The sequence below is a fragment of the Marmota flaviventris genome, chromosome 9 (assembly GCF_047511675.1).
Source record: "Marmota flaviventris isolate mMarFla1 chromosome 9, mMarFla1.hap1, whole genome shotgun sequence".
Lineage (NCBI taxonomy): Eukaryota > Metazoa > Chordata > Mammalia > Rodentia > Sciuridae > Marmota > Marmota flaviventris.
Window position 1 is genome coordinate 31,918,377 of NC_092506.1, and position 23,159 is coordinate 31,941,535.

Consider the following 23,159-nt stretch of genomic DNA (forward strand, 5'->3'; position numbering starts at 1 on the left):
TTAGGTCTTCTCTACCTCATTCTGACTACCCTGTTTATCACTGCCCTTGTATATGTGTCTTTCCATTTATTGCTCTGTTGCTCTTCTACCCTTTGTAACTACAAAACAAAAACTTAGAAGAGAGGATGCCAACAAGTAAAAAGCTTCCCATTCTAAAGACTCCCTTCCTCATCCCTTTTCAGCAGGAAGCAACTTGGAGAGGTCACTGCCCACTTTCCATAGAAATGGAAGCTAGAAATTGACAGTGGGGAAATGTAACAGGGGTTCACTTTATACTTTAATTATATCCCTTGTTGTTTTAAAACATACATGTTTTTTTCTTTTTCCCAACCTTCTTTTCCCTGACCTCTCCTCCCTAATCTCATTTCTCTGAATCACCTCTTTAAAAACAACCCTGCTCCCCTTGATGAGGAGAATCACAGGCTCTGGGATAGGAGTCCCTTGTGTTTTTCCTTTGCTAGCAAAGCAAGAAAACTTTTTTCCTCAAAACCTTGTCTTCATTATTAGATTGGCATTGAGGACAAGGACTGAGCTTTTGGTTACACATGTTCTGTCAGGAGTTATAATTCACTTATTATTTTGGGAGACAGTCATTTCTGAGCTCTTCTGGGGACATCCTGAAGTCTGAGTTACTTTGTTACTGAGGTGAATGTGTGTTCAAGGACAGATAACTCTGCCTAGGGTGGGAAAGAAAGGTAACCCTGTTTCCCAAGATTAGGGAAGGGAGAGAGGATTATTTGTAGATATATTATTTTTATAGCTATCAACAGAAAAAAGTTAAAATGAAGTAGTATTGATTCAGGGCACTTAAAATGGACTCAGAGGTTAGTCAGATCTCAGATATGAGATCTTTATAAGTGGGCTGCAAGCATTCTCTCCCTCCAGTTGTGAGTTGACCTTTGGATTTGCCAAACCAACACTGTTAAGCTCTGCTGACTTCTACACATCAGACTCCTTCCTCCAAACCACCCATAATCTGAGAGGGGATCCAACCCCTTTCTTACAAAACAGTTTAGCCAATTTTGTAAAACCTTGGAGCGGATTTTAATGGTTGCTGGAGTCTGTGTTTTCCCAAATTGCAGTCCTAAATAGCACCAAATAAATAAGATTTTTTTCTTTGTTTTCCATTAATTTTATTCTCAGTCAACAGCAAAATATTAGAAATCACACAACTATATCAACAGGGTTGGGTAATTTTTGTGTGTACCAGTGACTGAATTCAGGGGCACTTTACTACTAAGCTACATCACCAATCCTTTCTATTTTTCGAGACAGGGTCTAAGTTGCTGAGGGTCTTGCTAACTTGCTCAGGCTGGCCTTAAATTTGCGAGGCTCCTGCCCTAGCCTCTCTAGTTGCTGCGATTACAGGGGTGCGCTAATATACCATCTAGGATAGGGTAGCCCTATGCTACAATCATAGTAGAAGTATGCAACTGTTTAAAAAAAGATAAAAACAAAGATTTTCATTATTTCATTCCTAAATTCACTGGTAGGGTGTGACCACCAAGATATACTAAGCGAAAAAAGCAAGTGTTGCTAGTCCAGCGGCGCACTCCTGTAATTCCAGCAATTTGTGAGGCCGAGGCAGGAGTATAGGGAATTTAAGGGCAGCCTGGGCAATTTAACCGGATCCTGTCTCAAAATGAAAAATGAGCTGGGTGTATAGCTTAGAGGTAGAGCACCCCTGGTTCAATCCCCAATTCTGAGCAGGGGATGGAAGAGGAGACAGGAATGAGACCTTTTATAACGATCCTTGACTGGAAAACGAGATGTTCAGCTGAAAACCCGGCTCTTCCAGACTTATATTATACAACGGGAGAAAGCGATTATAAGACTTAATATGTGCTTAATTTGGGGTTCCTCCTACGCCCCAGCATGCATTAGTCGAAACCGCAGAAAACTTCCACGGACTCCTTAAGAAACTACAAAAAGCATAAAAACCTTAGCATTGCTCCCTAAGATGGTTGGTTTGCCTGAATTCAACTGATTTGCAGTCAGGCGTCCACAGTGAGAAAGCGGGCTTTACCACTTAATAATTAAATTCCAAGAAGCGCGCGAGCTTCCAAGCCAATAGCTTCCCGCTCGTCAGCCGGTCTCAGCCAGTTCCGCAACAGCCTCACCAGCCTAGGGCCGTGATGTTAGCTCACGCACTGGCACCGCCCCCTGAGAGCTGTCCTGAGTCTGCGCGCCCAGAATAACTGGCGAGTGGAGGCTTAGCCCCGCCCTCTGCCCCCGGAAGTTAATTGGAAGCCACACCCCCTTCTCCGCCGGCAGGGGCGCAGCCATTTTAATTCATATCTGAGTGGGCGGTGGCGATTCGTGTTGGCGGTCTGACTCCGCTGGGCAGGGGCTTACTTTGCTGGTTTGGGGGTTGTTTTTAGTTTAATTTTTCTTTTCTAGCTTCCCATCGTCCGCCAGTGCGCACGCTGTAATCATCTGAGGCCATGTCAGGAGACGGAGCCACGGAGCAGGTGAGGAAGGAGATTGCGGGGCCTCGTGGCGACCTCTTCTCACCACGAGTCTGTTCGTCCGAGTACTCCAGCCATGTTCGTAGTTAGTGAACCCGAGGGACCCTGTACTGAAGAATGGTGGGAAAGGGGAACATGATCTAGATTTAAATATTTTTTTTTGATTTTCTGTCTTAAGCGTTAAAACGAATAAATGTTGAACTTAGACAATAGCTGGGAGGCTGCTTCGTCTTAGATTCATGGGAATGCTCCGGTTGGGATGTTTTTTATTTGGTATCATTTTGGTGTTTGCCTGATGAGGAATTGGTTATGTTAATATGTATCTGCTGTTTCAAAAACTTGACAATGTTTCCTTCGCGTCCGCCCTCCTCCACAATACACGCTACGCAGAAATAGGTTACTAGCTTGAGAACAAAAATTTTGAGATGAAACTAATCCGGAAAAATCCTTGAAAGAGTGAGTGATAGAAGAAGCAGCCTAGAAATACAGCATGGTTATGCTGAGGTTTGGGGAGTTCTGTGGCTTTCCTCACTTTTCTCCCTTTTAGCCACATTTCATTTTCGTTTTTGCGGCTACACAGACGTTGCAGAATTTGATAAATCTAAAACGGGATATCTTTTTTGTTATTGTAAATAAAAGCGTCTGTTTTAGTAGTAGTAGATATGAGTGACATTTAGATATTTTAAAATTTACCTTCTTAATTAAGTGGCTTGCTCTTTATGTTCTGAATTTTGTAGACTGGATTTACCTTTTCGTGTGAAAAGGAAACTAATTTTATGAAAGAGGTCATTAAATGTGCTTTTCGATGTAAGGTCTGGTATGTTTAGATATTTATTTTTTCATATTAGTCTTGGTGGAACAGATAGTTTTTAAAATGGAGGATAGCTTACAAAGTCTTTTTCTTGCAATTTTCCATTGCCATAGCAACAAAATACACTTAGTTCTCAGTTTATAACGTGGAATAGGTCTGTTACTTATTGTATAGATTGGGTAACTATAAATTTTCATTTGTTGGGAAAGTTGGGCTTTTGCTTCAGGACTGTTTTCAATATGGAAATCTTTACAGTATTTACATTGTACTGATAATTAGGATGTCCACGAATGTAAAATCTTTAAATTATATCCAAATTTTTAAGGCCTAGTGTGGTGGCATGCGTCTTTAATCCCAGCAACTGGGGAGACTGAGGTAGGAGGATCTCAAGTTGAGGCCAGCCTCAACAATTTAGTGGGACTGGCTCAAAATAAAAAAAGAACGGGGATGTGGCTCTGGAGTTAAGTATCTTCCATTCAATCCCAGTACCGAAAAAAAAGTGTTTATTTCATGCATCATTTTGTAGACTGGTGTTTTGCATCTGAAAGCGAAGGAGGTAGGGTATTGAGATATCATTGCATGCTTTGAAATTCATTGGTTTTTGTTTTTGTTTTGGTTTTTAGTTTTTTCCTTACCTGGTGTTAAACCCAGGGACGCTTAATCACTGAGCCACATCCCCAGCCCTTTTTGTATTTTAGTTAAGGAACAGGGTCTCACTGAGTTGCCTAGGGCCTTAGTTGCTGAGGCTGGCTTTGAATTTGGCAATCCTCTTGTCTCACCCTCCCCAGCTGCTGGGATTATAGGCTGCTGAGATTAAAGGTGTGTGCCAGGATTTGCTTGTTAATTCTTAAATTTGCCTAAAATTGTTGAGAAGAAATGTTGTCATGACCTTGAATATTTTATAACTTTTTTGAACTGGGTGTTGAACCCTGGTGTACTTTATGCTTGAGCAACATCCCAGTCCTTTTTATTTTGAGGCAGTGTTGCTAAATTGCTGAGGCTGGCCTTGAATTTGTGATCCTCCTTCATCTGCCTCCAGAGTTACTGGGATTACCAGGGTGTGTCAATGTACCTGGAGAAGGACTGTGGGGTGTGTGTGTGTTTTAAATAGTTATAGATTAACACAATACCTTTTTAAAAAATTTTATGTGGTGCTGAGGCTTGAATCCAGTGCCTTACACGTGCTGTACCACTGAGCCACAATCCTAGCCCGAACTGTGATGTTTTAATAGGGGTAAATGGTGATGAAGATTTATACACAACCCCAATTTTATCATGAAACGTTTAAAACACAGAACAGTTGAAAGAAAAGTGCCATGAACACCTACAACACAATTTGTCACCAAAAACCAGCAATCCCTCCTTGCCCCTTTGTTGTTACTAGGAATTGAACCCAGGGGCACTTAACCACTGAGCCACATCCCCAGCACTTTTTAAATATTTTATTTAGAAACAGGGTCTCCCTGAATTGCGTAGGACCTTGCTAAGTTGCTGAGGCCGGCTTTGAACTTGATCCTCCTGATTTAGCTTCCTGAGCCCCTGGGATTACAGGCATGTGCCACCATGCCCAGCGCCCCCCCCCACCACCGGGATTGAACCCAAGAGAACTTTACTCCTGGGCCATATCCCTAGCCCTTTGTGTTTTTTATTTTTAAACAGGGGTCTCAACCAAGTTTTGGAGACTGGGCTCGAACTTGCAGTTCTTTCTCAACCTCATGAGTTGCTGGGATTACACACATGCACCACCATGCCTGGCCAAAAAAAAAATTTTTTTTAAATAAATTCTGTTCTGTGTCAACTTACTGCTTTATACTTTTATGTAAAGAGGAGATGCTTCTTTCTTCTTTTCTCCCATTATATGTACTAGGAATTGAACCCGGAGCTGTTTGCCACTGAGCTATGTTCCCAATCCTTTTATTTTTAAATTTTGAGACAGGGACTCATTATGTTGCTTAGGTCCCTCTAAGTTGCTCAGGCTGGTCTCTAATCTGAGCCTCCTGCTTGAGCCTCCTGGGATTATAGGTGTGCACCACCATGCCTTGCAAAGATTTTATGTAATCTTTTAATGTAAATATTTTTTTCGCTTGCACAGTGGCCCATGCCTGTAATACTAGCTGCTCCAGAGGATGAGGCAGGAGGATCGAAAGTTCAAAGCCAGCCTCAGCAAAAGCAAGGCACTAAACAACTCAGTGAGACTCTGTCTCTAAATAAAATACAAAATAGAGCAGAGGATGTGGCTTAGTGGTTGAATTTCCCTGAGTTCAATCCCTGAAAAAAGTGTTTTTGTGAGTGTGATGCTGGAAATTGAAACTAGGGTCCTCCTGCCTCCTGCCCTCCCTACTGGGAATTGAACTTGAGTGCTGTACTGCATATATAGAACTACATCCCCAGCTGTTCTTCATTTTCAGATAGGGTCTGGCTAAGTGTGCCTAGGCTGGCCTGGAACTTGCTATTCTCATGCCTCAGCCTCCCAAGTAGCTCCCAGTTACATACCTGGAGTGGCTGATCTACCTACCTACCTTTCTTTCTCTCTTTCTAGTTGTAGATGGACAGCATGCCTTTATTTTGTTTGTTTGTGTGTGTGTGTGTGTGTGTGTGTGTGTGTGTTTAAACATGGTGCTGAGGAACGAACCAAGCTACAGCCCCAGCCCCTGGAGTGGCTCATCTTCATATCATACCTTCACTTGCTCTCTTGTCCATTAATAGATTGAAGCAAATACCAGATATTATACAATTCAGTTTTAATTGAGATAGTAATTAAATGATTTGTAAAGAAAGAAGAATGAACTGTACCTTGCTCTCTATGTAAGACAGTGATCATTGAAAGTCAGTAGAAAGAGTGCCTAAAATGACATGAATCAGATCATTAAAAAAAGACTATAAACAAGATTAAAGAATAATAAGAATAAAACCAAATTATTTAGAATCATGGATTTATTTTGGAAAGATTACAAGGGATGGATTGGGTGGAGAAAGATCCCACAAGGTAACAGGTGTAGACTTCTTTTAGCCTTTCAGTTGGCATGGAAGCTCTCAAGTTTGTAGAGTAGACCCGATAATACCTTAATTTATTACTAAAAAATATGAAGTTAGTCCTGTACTATGGTGCCTTCCCCATTATCCAGGCTACTTGGAAGACTGAGGCTGGAGGATAAGTTTGAGGCCAGCCTGGGCAACTTAGGGAGACCCTTGGAAAAAAATGGGGGTAAGATATAGCTTGGTGATAGAGTACCCTTGGGTTCTAGCCTTAGTACCTGTCCCCCAAATATTATGATTTTGTGATTTGTGGCCTTTGAAAGACAGCAGTGATTATTGAGAAGCAAAATTATTGCTAATGTTTATTTTTTTAAATTCTTGTGAAGGAATTCAGTTTTGCTTTAGTGTTTAAGGAAATTCTGGAGCTCCTTGTTTACTATATCCAGTCCTGTGCCCTTCCTCCCATACTGTCACCACAACAGTTTACTTTTTTGCCAGTTTAATGATGATAAAGCTCCTCCCTGCAACATCTGATTCTTTTTGGAATTACAGCTGTATTTTTATTTTGTATGTGTTTTTACTGCTTGGTACAATTTGATCTCATTCTTCCTTCATTTAACCTTGTGCACTACTCCAGCAGCATATAATAGGCCGTTATTTCCCCATCTGTTCCAAGCTTCTTGAGTTGAAGGAACTGCCTTCTTCAGCTTTATGTTAAAAACCTACAAAGTACTATTTTTTTTTAAAAAAAACCACAATACCTTTGTTTTATTTGCTTATTTTTATGTGGTGCTGAGGACATAACCCAGCACCTTGCATGTGCTAGGTGAGCATGTTACCGCTGAGCCACAACCCCAGCCCTACAGAATACTATTTTGAGTCTTATATGATTCAATGAGTGGATTGATTTTTGCATATAGGAACTACTGGGATGACAGGTGTATAGCTAATTTATACAAAGTTTAGTATTTGGGGCATACAAGTGGATTATTTCAAAGATAGCTTGGATAAGAGGAAGAAAAGAACTTTTGTTTGGACAAGTCCATTTATCTGAACCTTTAAGCCTCTCAAATTGTGTTTTCACACTCTTCAGGAAAGACTACTTTAACTAACCCTTTCTCCTGGTGCTGATGCTTGAACCCAGGGCCTGGTACCTGCTAGGCAAGGGCTCTATCACTTAGACACATCCCCAATCCTGTATTTCACTTTTTAAAAAATGTCTTTTCTAGCCAGATATAGTGGCCTTTGCCCATAATACCAGCAACCCAGGAAAAGTGTAAATTGGAGGCCAGTCTCAACAACTTAGTGTTTTCCTATTAGCGAAAAATATGTTTGGGAAGATACAAAAAAAAAATATGAAAAATATGTTCTGCAGTGTACTTATTAACGAGGAATGAAACCAGCAACCTTGTTTGTTTTGTTGAGTAACCATTTGAAGTTAAGGAAATATATGTGGGGTTAGGAAGAGGTAAAAGAGCCATTGTGTGTGTTGCACAATGTGTTCTTTGGGTTGAATTATCTTTTAATCTGTCTAGTAAAAATTTCTGTAATAGCCTTTTCTTCTTTCCCTTCTTGTATTTTAATGATTTTTACTTGAACATATTTCTGGTGTTTTTTTTGTGTTGGAGTGGTGATACTGGGAATTGAACCTAGGGATGCTTACCCATAAGCCACATGCCCGGCTCTTTTTATTTTTATTTTGATATAGGGTCTCATGAAGTTGCTGAGGCTGGCTTTGAACTTGGAATCCTCCTGTGTCTCTGAGATTACAGGCATGTGCCACTGTGCCTGGCTTACTCTAACAGTTTTGAGTGGGCAAATTGACTTCAATTTTATTGTATTTCTTTTACTCTTTGGAAGGGCTTTCTTATTTATTGTGGTGGTGGGATCAAACCATGTGCTCTATCACTGAGCTATATCTCCAACTCCAGATCTTTATTCTTAATATTTCTTAGGGAAACCAGACATTAGAAGATAGTGTATGTGGCAGTGATTTTTATCCTCAGTATAGTTAATCTGTGCTTAGTATTGGTTTTTCTTAGAGTTACAACAGAAAGGAACTGTTAGGAGTGATTGTGTTCTTCAACATAGATTGTATCAGGGGACACAGGGATTATTAGAAGGGCAAAGTCTGTACTTGGCTGTTTGTACTCATTAGTTGGGCAGTTGCCAAAAAAAAAAAAAAGTCATAGTTTTAAACTTTTCTACCATATTTCTAAATGTATATGTCTTTTGAAGATCTAATTGTGAATTTTGAGTTATTTTGTTTTGTTGGATAGCTGGTAATGGTGTGAAAACTGATCTGAAAGGTATTTGAAGTCTGATGGTGTGGTACACCTGAAGTCCCAGCTACTTAGGAGGCTGAGCAGGAGAGAAGGATCACAGGTTCGAGAATAGCCTGGGCAACTTAGGGAGAACGTGTCTCAAAAAAAGTGGTGGGACTAATATACATTAAATATTGAATAAAATGAGAAGCGCAAGACTATGCCTTAACTGATGTTTTTCTATTGTTTAACTTGGTTTATTTTTAAGATAATGACTATACACTGTTATAATCATTAACAAAATATCTTGGCTACTCGATTGAAAGAGCCTGGTCTTCCAAATACCAAAAAGGTCAAGATTTTTATTTATATATTTTGTTATTTTGTGGTGCTGAAGATAGAACACAGGGCCTTGTATACCTCATGCTATATCACCAAATTATAGCCTCAGCACTTATATGTATATTGTAGCCATTTGTTTCCTAGGGGATGAATAAGCAAATTTAATAAGCTATTCAATAAGTGTAGTTTATTTTAAAAGTTTTTTAATTGTTTGCATGTGTAGAATTTTAGTCTTTGGAAGGATTGAAGAGTTCATAATAAAGGATATATGTTCAGTTTTGTTCCCCAAAACTCAATAGTAGAGTTCAGTTGCATTGATAAAGGAACACAGAACTAAGCTGGCTTCTAGTCCTTACCACCAGTCATATAAAATACTTTATTCTTTGGGCATGTGAGTTGGCTTAATTAAGTTACTATTCTTAGAGTCTTACAGAGTGCTACTCTGGTCTACTTCTAATTTTGAAAAACAAAAAGTTAACTACAGAGAAACTTAGGACTTTCAAATATATATTATGTGCAGTTCTTAATATTGTAGCCAAAATTTGTTAGAATGACTTGAATCTGGTGTCACTGTATTTTTAATGGTATGTGACGTTTTGCAAACATGTATTACAGAACAGATTGTATAATAGTCATTCTGGTTAATGATGGCTGTTTCCTAATTTTGTCATGTGGATATCATGGTCTTCATAGAAACCTAGATGTTAGGACCTATGGCTCTGGAGGATGTGTATGTGTGGTAGTCTGTTTCCCTGTTCTAATGCCGTAATGAACAAAACAACACAAGATTAAATCAAGCACCAGAGAAAGTATTGCAGTCAGGACCTCTGAAGAGTTGTGAAGGGTGTAGCTTAGTGGTCAAGTGTTTGCCTGGCATGTCCAAGACTCTGGTTCCATCCATAGCACTGCAAAATAACAATAATAATAATAATACATGAAATATATGAGATGATTGCTGTTCTTACAGGGCATACTGTTTTGTAGTAAACTTATTAAAATAGTATATACTAAGATGATGACTATACACTGTTATAATCATTAAGAAATGATGCATACAACAATAACATAGCTGTTTATTTTCATTATTGAGTATTATATACAGTAAGTAATTGTATGTGCCATACTTTTATATGACTGGTGATGCAGTAGATTTGTTTGCAGCAGCATAAACACATGAGTAATCTTTTGTATGTTAAGATGGCAAAGATCACTAGGTTATATTGTAATGGAGTTTTTCAGCTCCATTATAATCTATTGGAGCCATCATAGTATATGACATTGAGACCCTGTGTCAAAAAAAGGGGGGGGGGGCTGGAGATGTAGCCCAGTGGTAAAATGCCCCTGGGTTCAATTCCCAGTACCAAAAATATTAACAAAATGCATATTTGATATAAGTAGGAAAAAAACCAGATTATTTGAGAATAGTATTTTATTGACAACCTCCCTCAGTTATATTTAGATACAGAGGAAAATACTCATTACAAAACCAGGGTTGAGGCTGATCTGCTTTTTTAGTTGCTGATGGTCAAGAGTCCTTTAACCTACTATCTCATCCCCCCTAACCCAATACCTTTTTTTTTTTTTTTTAATGGCAGTACTGGGGATTGAACCCAGAGGCTCTCTACCACTGCACCACATCCCCACCACTTTTTATGTTTTTAATTTTTTTTTTTTTTTTTTCCAGCACCAGGGAGTGAATCCAGGGACACTGAGCTACATCCCCAAACTTTTTTTTTTTTTTGTACAGGAGATTGAACTCAGGGGCACTCAACCACTGAGCCACATCCTCAGCCCTTTTTCATATTTTATTTTGAGACAAGGTCTCACTGAGTTGCGTAGGGGGTCCCTAAGTTGCTAAGGCTGGCTTTGAACTCGCAATCCTCCTGCTTCAGCTTCCAGAGTCGCTGGAATTAAAGGCGGGTGCCACCACACCCGGCATCCCCAACTTTTTGAGACAGTCTTGCTAAATTTCCGAGGCAGGTTTAGAACTTGGAATCCTCCTGCTTCCGTCTCCCCATTATCTGGGATTATAGAGGTGTGCCAGTGCATCCAAGTATCCCCCCTCTTTTATGTGTATCACATGTATTAAGATGATCTCTCTTTTAATTCAGTTTGAGCCTAGTATAATACCCCGTTCCTCAAAATTTTATTTGGAGCAAAAACTTAGTCCGTTTTACCTCTGTAATAATAGGAAGAAGAAATTATATCATCGTGTTTTTGGGTTTTTGGTCCCTTTCAGTTTAAACCCAGGGCCTTATGTATGCTAGCCAAGCTCTCTACTACTGAGCTATACCCATACCTCTATATAGTTCTTTTTAAAATATATATATTTATTTTCTAGTTGTAGTTGGACACAATACCTTCATTTCACTTATTTATTTTTATGTGGTGCTGAGGATCGAATCCAGGGTCTCGAATGTGCGAGGCGAGCGCTCTACTGTTGAGCCACAAACCTAGCCCCTCTATATAGTTCTTCTAATCATGTTGTTTGTCACCTCTCCACACCCTACCCTCCCATGGCCCTGGTAAAAGTTAAGAGCTAATAAGTTAAGAGCTAATATAGAAAGTGATTTTGAGTTTCAAGAAAGTATAATTCATGGAGTTTTCCCAAGACTGTTATCTTAACTGAGTTTTCTTAACTGTTATCCACTGTTAAGAAAAGACTATTAAAAAGTTATCCCGTTCTCCAATTATGTTACGGCGAGACTGAATTTTCTTAATATACTTTATCCAAACCAGTATATTGTAGCAGATTGAAAGCAGAAGCAGAATATTCATAGGTAGACTTTTAAAAGGTCGCAAAAATGTAAAAGGAGTTTAGTGGTAGAGCACTTGCCTAGTATGCTCAAGGCCCTGGGTTTGATTCCCAAATACTGCAAAAAAGAAAAAAAAAAGGATAAAAACAAAAACAGTACCATTCATTGTTTTTAGAAAATATATTTTCATAAAATGTTATTTATATTGACTTGAAGATGTTTATTTTCTTATACTGGTGATTAAACCCAAGGGTACTTTTCCACTGAGCTACATTCCGCCACCTTTTTTAGTTTTTGACACAGGGTCTTGCTAAGTTGCTCAGGCTAACTTTGAACCGCCCCCATCTATGTTTACAGATGTATTCTGCTGTCTCCAGTAGTTTCTCAGTTTTTGAGAGTATAATTTTTTAATAAAAAGTTTTGAGAATTATTGAATGGTGCTTGGTGCCTGTAAAGACAAAGTCATTAGTTCTATTTCTGTATGAGTTACTTAACTTCATACAAAAAGTTAAACGTGAAAAGTGACAAGGGAGCCCACAGAATGGGAGAAAATTTTTGGAAACCATGCTTGATAAGGGACTTGTATCTAATATATATCTAAAGAACTTTAGTGGGCCGGGGCCGGGGCTGGGGCTCAGTGACAGCACTTGCCTAGCTTGTGTGAGGCACTGGGTTCTATCCTTAGCACCGCATACAGAAATAAATTTAAAAAGCCATGTTGTCCATGTACAGCTTCAAAAAAAAAAATCAGTCATAAAAGATAACCCAATTAAAAAATGGGCTGTGGGACTGAATAAAGATTTCTTCCCAAGATTTGTGCAGACTGCCAATAAGCAATATGAGAGAATGCTTTTGACCTTTAAAATTTTTTTTTTGTAGTTGTAGATGGACAGCATGCCTTTATTTTATGTGGTTTTATGATGCATTAAGGACAGAATCCAGTGCCTCACATTTGCTAGGCAAGCATTCTGCAACTGAGCTACAGCCCCGCCCAAGATGCCTGACCTCTTTAGCCATTAAAGAAATGTAAATCAAAACCACAGTTAGATAACCTTTCATACCCACTAGTATGTCTGTAATCAGAAAGACAGATAATGACAAATGTTGGGGATGTGGAGAAATTGGAACTCTCACACACTGCTGGTATTAATGTAAAATGGTTCACAAGAGAACCTGGGCCTTTTTCAATGCTTTTCACATTTGGAAAGCAGTCTGGTGATTCCTCAATGTTAGAGTTACTACATGACTTTAATAAAATACAGGCTATCCCATATAATAGAATATTATTCAGCAATAAAAAGAAAAATATTTTATATAAGCTTAAACACAAATCTTGAAAACATGCCAGAAATCAAAATCCACATATTGTATGTTTTCCATTTATGTGAAATAATTGGCAATTTTCTAGAGAAAAAGTAGATTGGTGGTAGCTTGGTGCTGGAGGATTGGAGGGAAATGGGAGTGGCTGCTAGTAGATGTAGATTTCTTTTGGGGGTGATAAATTTTTAAAAAATTTGTAATGTTGTACAACTTTATATTCATAAAGTCATCACTGAATTGTTTATTTCAAATGGGTAAATTGTATATTATCAGTCACTGCTTAATAAAGTCATTAAAATGGAAAGTTAAAAGGTTAAATATATACTTACACTATCTCCCAACATTTATTTATTTATTTTTAATATTTATTTATTTATTTTAGTTTTCGGTGGACACAACATCTTTGTTTGTATGTGGTGCTGAGGATCGAACCCGGGCCACACGCATGCCAGGCGAGCGCACTACCGCTTGAGCCACATCCCCAGCCCCCCAACATTTAATCAGTTATATACATGTTATTTTTCACAGAGAAGTTAAATTAGAAAATTAAGTAATTGATAATGTACATGCTTTGAGAAAAACTCTAAATTTTGTTCTACTCACTTGATGTGGAGCTTCATTCTTCTTTAATATTCCTTGAAGAGTTATGTCGGAATTATAAATTATTCCAAAGACAAAAAAGCTGTATTTTGATAGTTTGTTTTGGTAGAAAGATGGCATAGAAGCCTGGGACAGCTGCTGGCTGGTGTTTTTTTTTTCCCCCTTCTCTTCAGCTGTTCTTTTGGCTGTACTAAACAGTCATGACTTTAGTCCATTACAAATGGGCATTGGAAACTTGTCCTAAGTTGTCCTAACTTGTCCTTGTTTGTAAAGTGACTGATAGGAATGCTTTTGCAGCAGAGTCAGGATGTAGTACAATTTTTTTTTTTCTCCCCCTGTACTAAGGTTTGAACGGAGGGCCTCTAGCATACTATACAAGTGCTCTGCCACTGAGCTATGTCCCAGTTCATTTATTTATTTATCTGTGTGTACTGAGGATTGAACCCAGGGGTGCTTAACCAGTGAGCTACATTCCAGTCCTTTTTGAGACAGGATTTCGTTAAATTGCTTAGGGCCTCAAGTTGCCTAAGGCTGGCTTTGAACTTGTGATCCTCCTGCCTCAACCTCTCAGACTGCTAGGATTATAGTCATGCACCACCATGCCTGGCTTATTTTTATTTTTGAGATAGGTTGGCCAGTCTGGGCTCCCACTTGAAATTTGCCTGCCTCGGTCTTTGAATAGCTGAGATTATAGGCATGTGCTGCTTTGCCTGGTCAGCTTCATTCCTCATGGAGGCCCAAGTTCTGTTGTGGATTCTAGAAAACTGTTCAGTTTTCCTTTGCCCTGTAGCAATATGTCACCAGTCCAGAAGACAGAAATGCCACATTCTCAAACTTGGCTATTCTACTAGTTTCTAACTGTGGCAAAAGCCTTTTTTTTTTTCTACCGGGGGGGGGGGGGAGGTTGGTGGAAATTAAATGGAGCCACAGGTTACAGTGTATACTCTTGGTTGTTAGGGTAGCATCCATCCATAACGTAGTCAATTGAGAATTAACTATATAGATTGTTTTATGAATGTTTGACTAATCATTGACCAGAGAAAATAGAGATGTAATGATACTCCTGATGATCCTCTATGTGCCTGTATATTAGAATATTAGGGGTCCCATGAATTGGGTAGTGGGTAGAGATAAACTTTTTTTTTTTTTTTGTACCAGGGATTGAACCCAAGGGTGCTTAACCACAGAACCACATCCCCAGCCCTTTAGGTTTTTTTTTTTTTTTTTTTTTCCGGACAGGTTTTATTAAGTTTCTTAGGGCCTTGCTAAATTGCTGAGGGTGGCTTTGAACTTGTGATCATCCTGCATCAGCCTCCCAAGCTACTGGAAGTATAAGTGTGTGCTACTTATACCAGGGGAATAAACTTCTTGCTAATGTCTAATTAAAATGGAGCATTTCCTTCCATTATTAATGTGTACCAGAAACCGGAATAGTAGTTTTAGCAGCTTTTGTGACATAAATATTTGAATATATGACATATTTAAAAGTTTGTTTGCATTCATTGCCATTTTGATATTTTAATATATATTATTATGTGTAAATTTTGTTTCAAAAAACATTTCTGTAGCTAATATCAAGTTGGTTTCCTTTGGAATTCCTTAGAATTTGCAGTCCTAGTGGCCCATGCCTATAATCCTAGCTATTTGGGAGACTGAAGCAGGGGGATTGCAAATTCAAAGCTAGTCTCAGAACTTAGACCCTGTCTCAAAATAAAAAAAGAAAAAGGGCTGGGAAAGCTCAGAGATAGTTTGTCTGGTACACATGGGGCCCTGAATTCAGTTCCCAGTATTGCAAAAGAAGGGAAGGAAGGAGAGAATTATTTTGTGCCACTTAACATTATTCTGAGAAAGGGATCATAGGCTTTACTAAACTGCAGAAATCTTTTGTGGCACCAAAAATGGTTAGTAATATATAACCATGGTTTTCAATTAGTCTGGACTAGAACCACCTGGAAAGCTTTAAAAAAAAAAAACTACATGAATTCTTGGAGGCTCTGGTTTAATTGATCTAGGGTGGAATATGAACATCTTTTAAAATCTCCGTCTCCCAGGTGATTTGAATGTACTTTTCAGGGTTGCAGATCACTGACAGAATGGTTTATTTCATAAAGAGTCACGTATACCTCTTGCTGTGATCATGCTTGGTCAGATGTTAAAATCTAACTTCCAAGTCTTTTATAAAATATATATAGGAGGGCTGGGGTTGTAGCTCAGTGGTAGAGTGCTTGGCTAGCATGTGTGAGGCACAAGGTTCAATCCTCAGCATCACATAAAAATAAATAAATAAAGGTATTGTGTCCATCTGCAACTAAAAATATTTTTATATATGTATATAATATACACACATGATACTTTTTTTTCAACTTGGTGGGTTAATATTTAGCCAAATAGGTTTTTAGCTCCAGAAGAATACCCAAGAACATTGTAAGGTGATTTTTGTGTGTGGTGGTTGGTTTGGTTTTGTTATTTTTGGTATTGGGGGTTGAAGCCAGGGCACTCTACCACTGAGCTACATCCCCAGTCCTGTTTTTTATTTTTTATTTTTTGTAACAGAGTTTCACTAATTTGTCCAGGTTGGCCTGAAACTCTTGATCCTCCTGCTTCAGCCTTATGGGTAGCTGAGATTCAGGGATATGTCACTGTACCAAGCTGCCCTGATTTATTTATTTATTTTCCCTTTCTTTCACTGGGAATAGAATGTAGGGGTGCTTTACCACTGAGCTATATCCTAGCCCTTCTTATTTTTCTATTTTGAGACAGGGTCTCACTAAGTTGCTGAGGCTGTCATTGAACTTGGGGGTCCTTCTGCCTCAGCCTCCTGAGTCACTGGGATTACAGGCATGCACCACTATGCTTGGCTGCTGTGGGAGTTTTAAAAACCTGTCATTGCAGACATGGTAGTATGTTGCTGCCTGCCCTGCCTTGCTGTTTGTTTGTTAGCAGGGATTGAATCCAGGGGCACTTAACCACTGAGCCACATCCCCAGTCCCCCCGCCCCCTCTTTTAATCTGTTATTTTGAGATAGGGTCTTGCTAAATTGCTTAGAGACTGGGTAAATTGCTGAGGCTGCCTTTGAACTTGGGATCCTCCTGCATCAGCTTCCCTGGCTGCTGTGATTAAAGGTGTGCACTACTATGCTGTGTGCCTTGTTATTTTTAGTGACTACAATTTTCTGTAATTTATTTAACTGGCCCTTTTGTACATGGGTATTTAAATTATTTCCAGTTGTGAGCAATTTTTAGCCTATGCATTTGTATACTAACATTTTTATGCACATATGCAATAGGACAATTTGCTAGAAGTGGAATTGAGGACCAAAAATCTTAGTATTCTTTGCCTATAGAGTGACTCATGTTATCTAGAATTTTACCTCTCTGAAGCCCTAGATTTAGTGAAGACTCAGGAGAAAACAATCTTGAGCTATTTTCTGTACATCAGCAACTTATGAAAACACATTGAACAGACCCGAACATATTGTATTTTTATAGATTTTTAAGATCCTCATTTGCAGGTTTAATGTAAGTCTTGAATTAAGCAGTTTAACCCAGCAATAGCTTAGTTTCCAAAGGCTTTTTCAACCCCTTGTTTTCTCTTTAGTATCTAGTGAGTTTGAGAAATAACCATCAGATATCCAGATTTTGAGAAAAGATACCAGCTGAACACGGCGCCAAAACCTCAATTTAGAGAAGGCGGGAAAAAAAGCACACAGATCAAAAATTGAATTGTGGGTGATCCGTAAGTTCAAAAAGGCAGAAGAAATCATTGGCAAAAATGAAGACAGTTGGTTATGTTACCCAAAGCGCAGTCCTTGTCACCAGTGCCAGTCCTGTAATAAGGACACAGTTTTGAGAAAAAGGAAAAAGAAGTGTTATTGCTTTGCTAAAAAAGGAGAAATAACAGCAGACTCCTGTCCCAGAGGCTGATTCTCCTGTTGAACAGTTTTGGTTTTGGTTTTGGTGCTGAATCGGGGTGGGGTGAGGGGCATGACACCATCATATCTAATTTTGATCAGTATTACTACTTGCCCTCTGTCAACTTAAGAATGTCTCTTTAAACTGGGTACAGTGGGGCACACCTGTAATCCCAGCAACTCAGCAATTTAGCAAGGCCCTAAGCACCTTAGTGAAATGCTCTCTCAACATAAAAAGGGCTGGGGATGTTGCTTAGTGATAAAACACCTTTGGGTTCTTTCTTCATACTTTTGCCAGTGCAGTGTTAATTTTAAGATGTTTGATCTCTGTTATAAGAATTTCATTTGCATTTTTTTGAATGTTTAAAAATTTAATTATAGCCCTTGTGGTGATACATGTCTGTAATCACAACTACTTAGGAAACTGACCCAGAAGGATCAAAAGTTCCAGGACACTTAGGGAGATCTTGTCTCAAAATGAGAAAAGGTCTGGGTATATAACTCACTGGGAGGGCAACTCTGGGTTCTGTCCCCAGTACCAAAAACAAAAAAAGTTGATTTTAATGTGTTTATTCTTTGTACTGTTCATCTGCGTTGCCCCTGCCCTAGAAGTGCTGGGCATTGAATCTATGGTCTTATGCATGCTAGTCAAGCACTCTTAGAGATATGCCTCTAGCCTCCTTCATCCATTTTCTTTTTGAGTCACTGGTCTCTTTCATTGCAAACTGGACTTTACACCAATAAATTTAGTGCTTTGTCACATGGGTCGGAGATACTAAGTTTGTATTTTGATAATTTGCTCATACATAGATACCTAGCATTACTACTGAGTGATATCCCCAAACCCTTGTTGGTCTATGTTTAAATTTTTGATATATCTTACTTTGGTAGAAAAGGTAAATAGAAACTTGACTTTGTTTTGATAAAGTAGACATAATTATTCTAACAGTAGATTATATTTATTGAATAATTCACCATTCTGATATGAAATGCCACCTTTATGACTTGCTGATTTTACATATATTGCTTCTTTTTGAATCATATTGTCCATTGATTGGCTTGTTACCAACCCATAGTTTTATTTTTTAGGTACTGGTGATTGAACCCAGGGGCACTTTACCACTGAGCTATATCTCCAGCTTTTTTATTTTGAGACAGGGTCTCCTTAAGTCCTTAGGTCCTTGCTAAATTTTGAAGTTGGTCTTGAACTTGCAATCCTCTTGCCTTTATCTTCTGAGTTGCTAGCATGCACTTCTGCACCCGGCAAAACAACATAATTTTAGTTTAAATTGCAGTAGTCTTTTAGAATGTTTTTCATTCTTTTTTTTTTAAGAGAGAGAGAGAATTTTCTTTAGTATTTATCTTTTAGTTTTTGGTGGACACAACATCTTTATTTTTATGTGGTGCTGAGGATCGAACCCAGCGCCCTGCGCATGCCAGGCGAGCGCGTTACTGCTTGAGCCACATCCCCAGCCCCAAGAATGTTTTTCATTCTAAATAAATTAATTCTTGCCAGTGGTGCAGTTTATTTCAAAGGAGCTTATTTCTTCTAGGTAATCTGTTTCTCTGAACAAATTGTTACATGAAATAATTCTTTAAGAAAGGAAAAGAAAAACGGTGATGGCAATGCTTTCTTTTTTTAATCCTCAAATATTATTAATGTATATTCCATACTGTGGGTTCAAGAAGTCCTGGAAAAAAACAATTTTTATCTGGCTTATTTGAGCATTACTTTCTTTTTGGTGGTACACAGAAGTATTCAGAACAAAGAAGTTTTTTATGCCTCAGGTGGTAGCTACTATCTTAGGGTTTCTGTTTTTTTGTCCTTTTTTACAGTATTAGGAATTGAATCCAGGGCTTCCCTTATACATGCTATGCAAGGGCTGTACCCATTGAACTACATTCCCACCCCCAAAATTAAATCTCTGTAAAAATAAAACCACCTTCAGCTGGGTGTGTGGATGTATGCTTATAATACCAGGTACTCAGGAGCCTGAGGAGGAAGGGTTGCAAGTTCCAGGTCAGGGCTGGGCAACTTGGTGTAACCCTGTCTGAAAATAAAAGGCTCCGTGTGTTGTTCAGTGGCGCAGTGCTCCAGGGTTCAGTTACCAGTACTGCAAAACAACAAAAGCCATCTTATTAAAGAGTTTGGATAATACTAGAAGGGGAGAAAATTTACCTTTATTTCCACTACTTATTACCCAGACATGACTGTGCTTAATATTTTAGCATGTCTTTTAAATCCCTTTCATTGCAGATTTCTTCATAGTTTTCTTTATGCTTTATATATGTGAATCATTTCTTTCATCAAAATAGAATTTCTGTGTCATGTCATGCTCACATTTTGTGGCTCAGAATGAATATTCTAACTGCAGTATTTCTCATATTTGGTCCAGGGACCCCCCCAGGGGCTTCTAAGATTTTCAGAAGATATGTGAGTGTAAATCATTTCATAAGAAACATAAGATCCAGCTAAGTGCCTTGTTGCATGCCTGTATTCCCAGGGGCTCCTGAGGCAGGAGGATCCAAGTTTAAAGCCAGCCTTAGCAACTTTTGATTTTTGTCTCAAAATAAAAATGGTAGGGAATGTGGCTCAGAGGTTGAGCACCCTGGATTCAATCCTTGGTACCAAAAAAAGAAAAGAATCTAAGACACATACCAGTAATTCAATTTACTTGAGAGGTTGAGGCAGGTTGAGCCCAGAAGTTCTAGACCTGCCTGGACAATATAGAAAGACCCCCATCTCAAACAAAAAAGGACATCTAAGACATTCTCTTAATGAGTGTACAGTGGAAGTTTTCAGCATCTATATAACATGGTATGACAGCAGATTGAATGCAGAAGCAGATGAGAAAAATTCAACTGCCTTAAAAAAAAAAAGTTTTCAAAGGGCTGAGGATTTAGCTCAGTTTGGTAGAGTTCTTGCCTCGCACGCACAAGGCCCTGGATTCAATCCCCAGCACCATACATGCACACAAAAGTCAGAGAATATTTGCAAATATGGAAAACAAAGCTATTTTTCTCCCCTCTTTTTGTACTGGGGATTGAACCCAAGGGTGCTTTACCACTGAGCTACCATCCCTAGCCCCTTTTCTTTCTTTTTATTTATTTATTTTACTTATTTTTAGATAGGGTCTTACTGAGTTGCTTAGTGCCTTGCTAGGTTGCCGAGTCTGGCTTGGAACTTTTGACCCACCTGCTTTAGCCTTCCAAGTCACTGGGATTATAGGCATGTTCCACCATGCCTGGCTTCTGACTGAATTTAAGAGTATAGGGGTCCTACGACCATAAAGTTTGAGACTGATGATATGCTATTTTACATAAAATGATATTAAAGGTAAAATATCATAATTAAATAAAAAATAGTGATCACTTGATTTCATTCTTTTTATGCATGTGACTTCTGATTATGTATACAGTACACATAGATTTTTTTAATATAAAATGCAGTTCTCTTTTATAAGAGGACATTTTAATGCTTTGTGACATTGCTTCTAGAGACTGGCATGTTCTGTGTTCTTGAATTAAGTTGGGCATGAGATTTTTATAAACAATAACTTTAGTTTATTATTTATTTTTTTTTCCTCAGGCAGCTGAGTATGTCCCAGAGAAGGTGAAGAAAGCGGAAAAGAAATTAGAAGAGAATCCATATGACCTTGATGCTTGGAGCATTCTCATTCGAGAGGCACAGGTTTAGTGATATAGGATTACATTTCCTTCTCTATGGGTCCAATCACACTACTTGGTTCTGCAGTAAATAATATTTTCATAATCCTAACATTGTAAATGCTGTTTATTGGTTTTCAATTTTAGAATCAACCTATAGACAAAGCACGGAAGACTTATGAACGCCTTGTTGCCCAGTTCCCAAGTTCTGGCAGATTCTGGAAACTGTACATTGAAGCAGAGGTTAATATTTTATTTTATTTTTTCATATATAGCATCTGATGGGAATTGCAGCATACACAGTAGAGATAGGAAACAAGTTAGGAACATAGCACAAATAGGACAAGGAGGATTTAAATGTCTCGTGCCTTTATTTTGTAAAATAGGTATGAAGGAATAATTAAAATGAATTTTTGAAATTTGGGTCTTTGACAAGCTGATGATTGTTGCATTTTGGAGTTGCAACAACATTAAAACAGTTTCAATGGTATTGGAGTGCTTTAGCCTTTTATTTACTTGTCATGTGTCAATTTATTGCCTCCTGTGTCATTTATTTAGAACTCATTTTTCTTTTTATTTCTACTTACAAACTAATATGAATGTGGGATTATATGAATATACAGAAATGTTAACTTAGTTTCATAGTCTTTTGAGTGTCTGGTGAAATGAAACAAACATAAGAGAAGAATGATATCAAGTTTTAATTTTGTGAAAATGCATGGTTTGTCTTTGTAAGCACTCATTTTTAAGATGAAGTTTACATTATGCAGGTATAAGCTAATGTAACTCAAATTTTTTAATCATAATTTTCCTGATGATACTTTGATTTTTGTGTTTTTTTTTAATAATCTGTCTTGAAATTTGAAGCCAGGAATGTTTACTTTAAAGAATAAGGATCCCATTCTTAAAGTGTTAATGTGTCTATCAGCACCAAGAAATCATTTTCAGGTTATAAATTAATAGGATGGAATGGTGAAATGCGAATAATTGATATCCACATTTAGCTGAAAATGATAACCATTTCTTTTTATAACTCCTTTATAAGACTTTAAGCAGTACTTTTATTTTTAATGTTAACTTTGTAATATAAATTCTCAATGTAGTTAAGTACACTGCAGCCTCAACATTTTTCACTGTAGCTGAAATTTTATATTATGTGGGTCTGTTTAGACCTTGTTAAAGGACCTCAGCCATCAGCAGTATTGAACAGAGTTCAGCACAACACAGTGTCACCTGTGATGTGTCCTCAAAATGGACCCAACCAACAGTAGAGTTAATAGAGGCTACAGTGTACTCACTAAATTTGTGCTATAATTTAGATTGTATTACTTTGTGGGAGGGAAGTTACTGGACCATAGCAAGAACATCATGTGTGTTTTATTTTTGTGTGTGAGGTTGTGTATATGGTCTGTGTGTTTGTATGTGTGAATGCGATTGTGCCTTATGTGGAGTCTGGTAGTTTTGATCCATATGCTTAAATTTTCATCCCTATTCTCTGGACCATTTTTTTCCTTCTATATTTTAATCGCCAGAGTAGGCAGGCATGAAACTCAACTGGTAAGGCCTGAGTGTGAAGCCAGTGCTGCTTTGTATTAAAGCAAGGATCCTGGATCACCTGCACCTGGTCTACATTCTAGTCTGACTTTACAGACACATTAGCTTATATTTAAACTTATCAGAAATGAACATAATATATAATCTTTTTTGTGTTTTAAAGTAATAATTTGAGTCTTCTCCAGCATTTAGACATTATCAATGCATTTTATTATAGCATAAGCTAAATTGAAATTGGCAGATACTACTGCATTCTGTAATTATGAATACCATGAGTTTGCTTCTTCCATTTTCTAACTGATATAAAAACTGCATTCTTAAAAAAAAAATCTGAAAAAGAACATATGTTATTCCCAGGGGCTGAAATTTGTCTAAATAATAGGCTCATTTTGTGTATTTCACAGCTACTTGCAGTTGCCTGATTTATTGGTAATGTTTGCAGTTATTTCACATTCATATACACAAGTACACAAATATGTATGTATAAACACG

At 38.1% G+C, this 23,159-nt stretch overlaps 1 protein-coding gene across 1 annotated transcript in view; it reads left to right on the forward strand.

Moving 5' to 3' along the window:
• The first annotated feature begins 2,269 nt into the window (after nucleotides 1–2,269).
• Cstf3 (cleavage stimulation factor subunit 3) overlaps nucleotides 2,270–23,159 on the forward strand; it is a 79,911-nt gene continuing 59,021 nt past the window's right edge. The window contains exons 1-3 of the mRNA XM_027936531.2: nucleotides 2,270–2,471; nucleotides 21,037–21,138; nucleotides 21,261–21,356. Of these exons, the coding sequence (XP_027792332.1) occupies nucleotides 2,445–2,471; nucleotides 21,037–21,138; nucleotides 21,261–21,356 (225 nt within the window). The 5' untranslated portion in view covers nucleotides 2,270–2,444. The remainder of the gene's footprint in view (nucleotides 2,472–21,036; nucleotides 21,139–21,260; nucleotides 21,357–23,159) is intronic.